General features: G+C 42.1%; 1 protein-coding gene across 3 annotated transcripts; it reads right to left on the reverse strand.

Moving 5' to 3' along the window:
• Positions 1–2,396: 2,396 nt before the first annotated feature.
• Positions 2,397–11,097, reverse strand: LOC119478532 (urea transporter 1-like). Of its 3 annotated transcripts, none has more exons than XM_037753349.1 (10): positions 10,896–11,097; positions 6,556–6,672; positions 6,266–6,455; positions 5,961–6,089; positions 4,927–5,056; positions 4,774–4,842; positions 4,508–4,655; positions 4,143–4,277; positions 3,472–3,521; positions 2,397–3,366 (listed from the first exon to the last, which is right to left on the reverse strand). In XM_037753349.1, exons 2-10 carry the CDS (start codon positions 6,665–6,667, stop codon positions 3,130–3,132), a joined length of 1,200 nt encoding a protein of 399 aa, XP_037609277.1. In that variant the 5' UTR covers positions 6,668–6,672; positions 10,896–11,097; the 3' UTR covers positions 2,397–3,129. The 3 variants fall into 3 exon arrangements, with proteins under 3 accessions (XP_037609277.1, XP_037609278.1, XP_037609276.1); XM_037753350.1 differs by lacking the exon at positions 10,896–11,097 and adding an exon at positions 6,873–7,310; XM_037753348.1 differs by lacking the exon at positions 10,896–11,097 and having other exon boundaries at positions 6,556–7,310.
• Between the last annotated feature and the right edge of the window lie 65 nt (positions 11,098–11,162).

Below are 11,162 nucleotides of genomic sequence, written 5' to 3' on the forward strand. Positions count from 1 at the left end.
GTCAGACCGAGGGAGAAGCACCAAAGGAGAGTTAAAGAGAAAATGATAAGAGAAAACGATCGGACCGATTGTAGTGCAGACAGCAGTGATGGATTATGGGCTGGCAGAGAAAAAGAGTGTTTTTGCTGGGGGAGCACTTTATGAAACCTCCCCTACAGCTCGCTGTCTGCACTGATGAGATGCTCCGCTGCATTTTAAATCAACTCCCAGCAACCACTATAACTGTGCTGTTTAGACAGGAGGAAAGACTGTTACTCTCTGCTTTGTAACACAACACTACATTACATTTAATGTATATTATTGCAGACAAAGCTGATATACATAATCACATTCCTACATTCAAATGTGCTGTGTATTTCCTCAGTATTAGATTTACATGCGACTACTGAAACCACTAATCTTGTTACTACTTGCATTGTTTTTAACTGATACTGTAGTTACTTGTGCTATTACCACTACTGCTATAATTACTGACATTATTGCTTTTGCTAATTTTAATGTTATGCTGACATCTGATTTTATTTTATTAATGATCCCCATTAGTTGGTGCCATAGCAACCAGGTAATCTACCTGGGGACCACATTAAAGCTGCGGTAAGCAGAATGATTTTTGGCATCATTGGGCAAAAATTCCATAATAACCTTTCAGCATATTTTAATGTAGGGAAAACTAGACTTCTGCACCTCCTTATGGCTCTGTTTTCAGGCTTTAAAAAAATAATCTAGTTTTCACAATTTGAGGGTTACCTTCTAGACACAACCTCTGGCCAGCAGTAGTCAGAATCACTTCACCGGCTGTGTGTCTCAAATACTCGCTGCCTTGATAACCAGCTGCACACGGACAACAGAGAGATGTGTTGAGGCTTTTTAGGTCTGGTAGAATCTAATGTTGTTATCTGTGTTGGTCCAGTTCGTTAGCTTGCTTCCATGGCTGTTTGTACGCCGATTTGTTACATATATGGCCACGGTCGAAATGGACAGTGGACGGGATCACACCGACCAAAATAAAAACAGACGATCCGGACCGTAATGGAAGTTTTAATGGAGAACATACGGGCATTGTTGTCAGAGAAGCCAGTATTGCAATTTAGCATGTTTCCTTAATCTCTGATGACTTACAGTATCATGGTCATTTTATCATTTATTACAGTAGATATATTACATATATTGGTCCTTTAATTTGCTAGGCTACCTGTTGATTTAAACATAACCCCCTGATCATCTCATGACTACTCACATTGTCCCTCTATTTCTTTACAGCTTAGCTACCACAAGATGGATCCCACCATCATACCACCTTGGATGGAGGTTAATGTTGTTATTGTTTTTGCTAGTTTATGGCATTTAAATGATGCACATGTGCTCATGTTGGTGTATGTGTGGTTATTCCTTAAAGCCACTGTCTTAAATGCTTTTTTTTTTACTGCGTTTATTTAAAGGGACTATTTGTAACTTTCAGAAATGCTTCTCAACAGCGACACCTGTGGCCATGAAATCAACGAAAGTCAGCGTCGGGCTCGCGCTTGCTCGCTCTAAATATACCTGAACGAGCATCACTCAAAACAGTGAGGCGACACAAGTCAGCTAAAACCACAATATCACTCTATATTTCAGCTGCTTGGCAGTAATGTTAGCTGACCAGACAAAGGTCTCTCCATGAACATGATTTAGATCTGATCCTAGTGTTGGCTTTTCCTGCCTAAGTGCAGGCTGAGGCAGCGGAGCTCTGCAGCATGTCTCCCTGGAGACACCGGCACCCGGTCGGTAACGAGAAGACAACGTAAATCTATGTAGAGCTCCGTCACTTCACAAGACACGGAAAACCTCTGTTGGTCTGGAGGAGCTGCAGCAGTTATTTCTGCACAAACGTCCCCTGTACATTCACCAGATATTCTCAGAGCTAAACTAACTCTTCTGCAGTGTGGAGTGAGCGCGCGTTCACGTCTAGAGGTGGAGCGAGCTGAGCTGTCTGAGTGAAGGCGAGCAGGCAGAGGAGGAGGGTACAGCGGCTACAGGCGAACGCGCATATGCGAGCGCGCATGTGTGACGACCCGCTACATTTATGCGCGTACAAAGTTACAAATAGTCCCTTTAATCTGTACAAATTTGTTGACAATACAACCTGTTTTATTCACTGTACTCAAACTAATACCTCTTTTATGAAATTAGTTTACAGTCAAATATTCTTATATTAAATACAGTAAAACTGTTTAAACATGCAGTAATCATTATTAGTGAATATAGTGTATAGCAGTGGCAGCTTGTTATGAACCGTCCTCGCCACTTCTTGCAGGATGTAAAGGGTTCTGACTCATGTAGACTACCATGTGCAGCTTCCACGTGCCTTCTGCAGACACTCACTCTCCTTGGTCACCTATCCAATTATGAGGCTTGTATTGTGAGCGAAAAGTAGTTTATTCTGTAACGGGAAAAATAAACAAAACTATATCCATATGCAACGATGGACTATCAAACACTGACCAATTCTGCTGAAAATAACTGAAATACAGTCTATAATCTGCGGTCAGAAAAACAGTTGCTCCCCATCCTGCTCCATCGAAGCCCAACTTGCACTAATCAAACTTAAAGGGACACGTCCAAACTGTTCAACAGCAGGACTAGACTGGAGGAGCACAAGTCTCAATACGGCAAAACACACATAAAATGCATTAAAGCCCATTCTACGACATGACTAATTACCTTCTAATGCTTATTAAACATTTGCAATGGCACAACACAATGTACTTCTGCAATGAGAATCAAATACAAAAAACTGTAAATAATACAACATGGCTCTTACAGTGTATAATAGTAGGCTATACATAGTATATTTACATTTAAAACACAGTTGCAGTATTGTACTGTAAAGCACAATCACAGAAAAACTGTGAAACATCATAACAGTAAAGATACTGTAAACAGGTACAATGAAAAGTCAGTGTTTCCTTGGGAAGTGCTGCCCTCTGCTGTTTAGAAGAGCTACACTGCATAAAAAAATGTTTGCCATTTAGAAAATATTTCTCACTACAATGCCAGCCATTTTATATAAGAATACCAAGACTGTATATAAACATACTTATATTTAACACTCGGAGAGGTTAGAGCATCTCAGATCCACTGCAGCCCCCCCTATGATCCACTACCGACTGGCCCTCCATCCTTCAGCATGGCCTCTTCTTGGCCACTGCTCTGCTGACTATGCTGAGCTTCCTCCGAGGCCTTTAATTGTCTCCGGTAGCGCCGGTTCTCCTCGGGGTAGGAGACCGCAGACAGAGGCAGTCTGCAGATGGCTGTGATCTCAGTGGAAATGAGGAGGAAGATGAGAGTGGACAGGCAGAAAGGCCACGTGCAGGCCGGTAATGCGAGCTGAAAGGGGATGTCATAGGAGAGGGGGAGCGTGACACATGATATGAGGGATATTTGGGTGTTCAGATTATAGAGTTTGACTTGCGAGGAAAGTTTCTTACTTACCACAGACATCAGTTTGGAGATCGCTGCAGTCATGTATGCGCAGAAAAGTGCTGGAAGGAAACATTTCAAAGCTATAATGATGATAAAGCTAGAGTGAAGATCCTGGCATCATATGAAACTAGAAAAACCTCAGGAATTTGTTGGTACCAACCATGTCATACTAGCTTCTAGTACTAGTCGGGAAGGAGGCTAAATAACGCTCCAAACCTACGCTAAATTTTGGCGAGGAAAAACTGGCATGGCCATTTTCAAAGGGGTCCCTTCCCTTGACCTCTGACCTCAAGATATGTGAATGAAAATGGGTTCTATGGGTACCCACGAGTCTCCCCTTTACAGACACGCCCACTTTATGATAACCACATGCAGTTTGGGGCAAGTCATAGTCAAGTCAGCACACTGACACACTGACAGCTGTTGTTGCCTGTTGGGCATATTTGCCCACTCCCATGCTGATAAGAGTATTAAATAATTGACAAATCTCCCTTTAAGGTACATTTTGAACAGATAAAAATGTGATTCATTTTCAATTAATCACGATTAACTATGGACAATCATGTGATTAATCGCAATTAAATATTTTAATTGATTGACAGCCCTAATTTTTCAATGAAAAGCATTTTCTGTGCGGCTACCTGAAGGAGGACAGTAATAATGCTGTTGGTCAATCTTACCACATATTAGAGCCAGTAGATGGGTTTGCCATGTTAGGACATAGAAGACCCCTCCGATGGCAATGCAGGACAGAGCGCTGTTATATCCCCACAGCCCCGAGTAAATGTCCTTGTGAGGAGCTGCGAGAGCAAATCCTGCACCACCACACATCAGAGACGAGCTCAATATTCACCATGAGATTCATTATTAAACAGCAAACAATTGTGTCAAATTTGAAAACTCAAAGTCAACACACAGACAGGCTATACAGCATTATTTGAGAAAACATGACTCATTCTGGTGCCCTTCGAAGAGCCACAGCTCCCGCTGTAGCCTCAGCAGACACATTATGCGTATTTCTATGCAAATGGGAGAATCTTTTTACCAGACAGCATGCCAGCAGCAGAGCCCCACATGGCATGGAAACAGATAGTTGGTGAGGAAAGCAGCAGGGCCAGAAGGATGAGACCTCCTGTCCAAGGACTGTCGCAGCCATACACCTGGCCAACACCAACTGGCACTGACAGGAATAGCTGCAAATAGAAAGCCTCCATTTACTTACATTTTAAACAATTAAAAAAATGATGACATAAGTGCAATATAGCCACTTTATTGTGTGGAAATTTTAAATTTAAAAAAATCCTGTTATACTTGAGAGATATCGAGGCTTTCCATGGAGCCATTAGGACGGTGCAGATGGTCATTTGGCCGCATATCCACCTGAAATTGAAGAAAAAGTAGGTTACATTTTCATTAAGCACTGTGTATGTGCACGTGTGTTTGTATAGCAGGGCTGTACCGTACCGCTGGAAAGTAAGGGTGATTGGCTCCTGTAGCTGCAACATGTAGACACACCAAAATATTAAAGGGCAGGGTGAAGATCGGCACGTCCCATTTACTGGCAACTGAGGACAAAGCACTTGAGACCACCGGGCTGTGAACAGAAGCAGGAAATGAATTACTGATTGGGCGGAAAGGCAGAACTATAACATGCTGACATTATGATCCCACCTAGATTGATCATGTTTAGAACTTGAACTCTTGTGCTAGTTTATGGCTCATGAAACGATCCATTTCTACTGGAAAAATTGTCTTTTTACGAGACAAAATGTCTGGAAATTCAGGATTCTGGTTTTAAAATGAGTCAGTTGGAAATGACGTTTTCAACCAACTCGTAAAAAAAAGGTGCAGTGTGTAGGATCTGACGACAGTGAGGTTGCAGATTGCAACAATCCTAACTCGTCAAATACTGCCGACTTTCAACCAGGATACCGCTGTTCGTGTCGCGTGTGAAACTAAAAGTAATTTAAGTTATTAAAAGTAACTTATTTTGTCACGTCAACTCCAACCGTTTCATTACCCTACCTAAGTGGTTGTGTTGCCTAAACCTAACTTCCTGTGAAAACGGAAGTTTATTTTGAAAGGACACAATGCATGTAACAAGCGTATATTGACACGCCGTCTGTGGTCTGTCAAAAAGTAACGCAAGAGGGGTTCCCCATGCATCGGTCTCCGATACATGACCAACGCGAAAACGCGAAAACGCGAATGTCCTTATCTAGAGCCAGTGTTTGGTTTATCCGTTCTGGGCTACTGTAGAAACATGGCGGCCGGCTCTGTATGTAGATATAAACGACTCATTCTAAGGTAACAAAAACATTGACTCATATTTTTTGCTGATGATATACAACAAAGAAAACATACTTGTTAATATTATGTTCCCTTTCTGCCAACAGATCCCCCAAAATGCTACACACTGTTCCTTTAATTAGTCAGTTGTCATTTCAGCCCAGGTGGTAAAGTGTGTGCAATCAAATGCATTTCAAGAGAACACTTACCACAACATGGACATGAACATATTTGGCAATAACAGCCACCAGTACCAGCTTCCTCTGGCGGAGAAAACAGCCATCAGTATGCCGACCAACGTTCCATTGTAGCCATATAAACCCGCTGATATGGCCTCCCTGCAGTGAATGTGACAGATGTGCAAAACACACTTAAACAAGAAACAGAATGAAAATAGCTCAGTGTGAGAGCTAAAGCAAGTGTAGCCCCAGGGAACAGAAGTGGATAATGACTTAATGGTAGGAAGTTTTTTTTAAAGATGAAGTCAGATAAGGATAAGGAGATGCTATCTAACCTGTTTTGTCCCAGCAATATGGCAGACCCAGTGGAGACAAAGGTACCCAGCAGACCGTTCAGAGCCCACCAAGGGTTCTGCAGGAAGAGGCCGGCCGTGATGAGGAGCCCACTGAGAGGGTTGTTGACGAACATGACCTGGGCCACCCCTCGGAAAATCCAGTCCAGCAGCTGGATTACCACAGCCTGTCCTGTCATTGAAGCGTAGTGTTTTTGATTTCTCATTGTCTAAATTACAAAAAAAAAGGCTTAAACTGAACCCATGTGAAATTCTATAAGCTCATCACCTACTTTTCACCCACTGTCCACAGAGATGCATGTCCCCGGTGAAAAGCCCAACACCTCTGACGAGAAAGGAACGAGCTGGAGGTTCTTCGTGTGGAGGCTGGTAGCTGTTGTCCATACTTTCTGTCATTAGAGTTGATCACAGTTGTCATTTTAGCAGCGGTATTACATTTACTCTCGTAACTGTTAAATATTGTTTTTTTTTTATCATAAATTGGACTAAGTCACACGAAAAAGTTGTTTGCAAAAAAGTTTGCATAATTAAGCAGTGATCTATTGTTGATGCACCACCCGGCACGCTGAGTGACCCAAATCAAACGCACCCAAGTTTGTGTGTCACCAACAGGTGCACAGCATGGATGTATAAAAAGAACTGGATACAGCGTTGGAGGCGGCCCCCGTTCATTCCTATGAGTTGCTCAGTGGCGCATGATGCCAAAATGGCTCGACTGCCGAGTGATAAAGTACCCGGATCATCCGGCAATCTTCAAAGAGCCGGCCCTTTTAAGTGAACAATAGGAGCCGGCCCCCGTCCAAGAGCCGTTTTTAAAAAAATTATTAATTCAAGGCCGAATGATAGGATGATCTTCTCCGCCGCACGGGCACTCCATGCACTGACTGTGACTGCGCTGACGGTGTACAGGTACATAGCAGGAGGGAGAGGAGGAGAGAAAGAGAGAGAGGAGTGCGGTGTGCGAATAACAGACAAGATGAGTGACAGTCGGAAACGAAGCAGCATGTAAAATTACGGTATTCTGGAAATGATAAGGTTTAGTATAATTATATTGAATAATTTAAGTGATATATGTGCACACATACTAATCATAGGTCAAAACTGCGCTAAATTTGGCTGAATTATAAAATGCAGAAGTAGTAAAACGAAGAGCCGTTTGGGAGCCGAAAGAGCCGGCTCTTCTTTGGTGAACTGAGCCAAATGATCTGGCTCACTAAAAAGAGCCTGATTTCCCATCACTTTAAACCATCCCCGGTCTCCCCTACTGTATATCTTATAGAGCAATTAGAGTTCTCTCTATTGAATGCAGCAGCAGACTTTGTTACTGCCTGCTGCCCTGCTGTCTTCACCTCCTCCCTCTCTCCCTGTGTTCCCTGAATGAGCTGCAAATATGAGATAGTCAGCAAGACGCGCGAGACTACATGAAGTTATTCCCAGGTATGCGCCAGGAACACACTGCGTCGTGCGTAAAACCGGCATATGGCATGATATGGCGACAGATGAGCCTTCATATGAGAGCAGACAGAGGCTGTAACAGTGTGTGTCTCACGGCTTCACCGAGGAGCTCTTACCTTCAGTGAGGCCTAAACAGCAGAACAGTAGGAAAAGCAGTAGGAAAAGCACCAGGTGTAAATAATAAATGAATGATGGCTGGATTCCATTTAGCTGCTGGATGTTTCAGGTTACCTGGTGCATGTTTACTCACTGTCACTCTCACCTGGAACACTTGAATTGAACAGAGCCATTGTTAGTCAAAATGTCTGCTGTTAGAGAGAGGCCTGTTCTGACTAAAGAGACCTCCTTCAGCTCAATGAAATGTTTGAAAACTTTGAGGAACGCAGTGGGACAGAGAAGCGTATTGGACTGGTTATACTGGGACAGAGAGGCCTAGTGGACTGGTTATACTGGGACAGAGATGCTGAGTTGTCCACTGGTTATTTTCAGTGTCACGGCTGAATATTTAGATGATTTCGATAATGTGGATGAGCTCTTGGAATTAGATGGCCGCCCTTGAGCTGAAGTATATGGATATTCAGATTTCACTTCTTCTTGGACTTGGACACGATAACGAACAGACCGGATCAAGCAGAAGGTAAGACATTTTTTTAATTTCTCTTTAGGGTCCGACACTTAAAATAACAATCTGAGCTTGTCGGTGGCAAAAACAAGCACTTTTAGTGGACGTAACCAGTGGTCTGAAAAGTGAAGCCAATGCTGAAGTGCCTTTAACTTGCATTCTTTCTAACAGCCAGCAGGGGGCGACTCCTCTGGTTGCAAAAAGAAGTCTGATTGTATAGAAGTCTATGAGAAAATGAGCCTACTTCTCACTTGATTTATTACCTCAGTAAACATTGTATACATGAGTTTATGGTCTCAATCGCTAGTTTCAAGTCTTCTTCAATACAGCATGATGTTCATTTAGTAAATTATGGTCCCATTTAGAGTCAAATAGACCATAAAGCAGGGATGCTTTAGGGCGGGGCTACCTGGTGGTTGACAGGTCGCTACCACGGCGTTGTCCGGTCAAGAATGTGTCCGTGTTTTTGTCTTAAAACTTTAACCCTTTCACAGCGTGTTTTCAGTTCATCAAAGGTAATTATAACGTGTTTTTTGTTGCCTAAAAATGTCTTATTCAGCGTTCGGTTGTACTTAGCTCCACCCTCTCGTGTCACTTCTGGTTGCAAAAAGCCAAGATGGCAATGACCAAAATCCAAGATGACAGAGGCCAAAATGTCGAACTCAAGGCTTCAGTCCACAAACCAGTGGGTGATTGCACGTTGACTACGTCCACATCTTATATCTACTGTATACCTATATAAGTCTATGAACGTCACATTACTTTGACGCCGCTCACTTGCCCTCGCAGCTCGTTTCGCGGCTGCCGTCTACAGCGTTATCCCTCAATACTGGACCAATTCCAGAAATGGTTGTCCCCAGTAGTCAGTTTGACACAAAACATGGGGAAATAGGGTCCAGGTTGAAAAATACCAAAGTTACCCTTTAACTGACCTACCTTTACCTTTTATGCCTCCGGATATCTCAGGAACGCCTGGAGGGAATATCTTTAAATCTGGCACAAACGTCCACTTGGACTCAAGGATGAACTGATTAGAATTTGGTGGTCAAAGGTCACTGTGACCTCACAAAACAAATTTTTTGGCCATTACTCAAGATTTCTTATGCCAATTATGCCAATTTCACAAATGTCTAACAGGATAAAATGATGAAGTGATGACATTTTGGACATTCTAGTTAATTAGTAGTAATTTTACTTGCGTATTCTAGCACTCTTTTCATCTCTGCATTTTAGCACAGGAAATTATACAAAACAGGTTTTTCAGTAAACTAATATTGTCATTTAATGTCAACCACTCTTCCCCGATCTTATTGTCGCCTCCCTGCACACAAACCAAGTGAACATGATTCCTTTTCCTCCCTCGGGTGGAAAAAATTCCAACAGAGAAGTGTGAGCTAAACTCTAAACTTCACTGTCAGTTCGCCACATCGTTTTCTATACTTTCAATTTAAATATATTTTTTTTGAAGGAGCGATCAAAGCAGATTTCCCGAAGAGCTTCCCACCGTTACCGTCAACATCCCCGATCCCAGTTCTCGGCATGAAAGCCATGCTGTGTTTCTGTTGTTGAGTGAGCGCTGAACCTCTTGATCTCTCAGCTCTGTTTGGAGCCTCTTTTTCTCTGTGCCACAATACTTCTTAAGAATCAACAAATATGGAAGCTGCTGAACTCAACTCTGCAGTAACTTTTGTGATTGAATGTGCGATCAAATATAAAACAATCACCTGTTATCTAACCGTGTCCAGAGGTAGTTCAGACCAGGGCACTGTTATCTTCAAACCATCAGGTTGTTATGGCTTTGCAAATCTGTATTTCTTGATTATTGTTTTGTGTTGTTTCCTCTGCTTTTTGCATTTTGATAAGGCCCTTGGGAGTTTATTTCTTTCTCTCTCAGTACTGCAGATTGTCACTCACTTCCCTCTTTAATATCAGGTGCAGGGTCGGTGCTTATTCATTAGGATAGCTTGTTGAGTGATGGCAGCACCTTGGCTAATGGTCTGAGTTTTACAAAGTCCAGCCAAACTCTGGGTTTAATTCTCCAATAAAAGATAAAATGAGAACATCCATCTTCATATCAAATCAATCAACCAATACATCCATCAACCAGTAGGTAATTTAAGTTAAAAATCAGTGCTGCATTTTGCCATACTTCTCAGTGTGAACACACTTATGCACTCAAGATAGCAAGTGTAAGTACGATAGTATGCAAATTGAGACGCAGCATATGCTTAGGAACTACCTTTGCAAAGGCGCACCATATTTTTCTCGCAAGCCAATCAGAGCAGATAGGCCTTTTTCAGGAAGGGGTCTTAAAGAGATAGGCGCTAAAACGGAGCATTTCAGACAGAAGACGAATACAAGTATATTCAGACAGACAGTATGAGAAAAATAATTAATAATACAGTTGTTTTTTTTAACATTAAAGCATGTAAACATGTTCTATTAGAAACCCAAAATACAAGTATGAACCTGAAAATGAGCATGATGTGTCCCCTTTAACTTCTTATATAATACATATTACAATAAATGTCTTACCTTCTCTGAGTTGAAGATAAATCACAGCTCTGTTATCTACCAGCTTAGTTCATAAGAAGGCATACATACTTGATTAAAAAAGCCACATGTAAAGGAGTCTGCATGATGTTCCGTAGCCTCTAATTGTCTATATTAAAACCTTAAAAAACTCTCATCGTTGGCTCTTTAGTGGACGACCCCTGCCTGAAGCAGACCAAAGTCTCTCTATTCATCTCCGCAGCTAATCAGGGATAAGAATGTTCTTATTAGGGAAGTATTTCCTGCTCG

The sequence above is a fragment of the Sebastes umbrosus genome, chromosome 19 (assembly GCF_015220745.1).
Source record: "Sebastes umbrosus isolate fSebUmb1 chromosome 19, fSebUmb1.pri, whole genome shotgun sequence".
NCBI lineage: Eukaryota > Metazoa > Chordata > Actinopteri > Perciformes > Sebastidae > Sebastes > Sebastes umbrosus.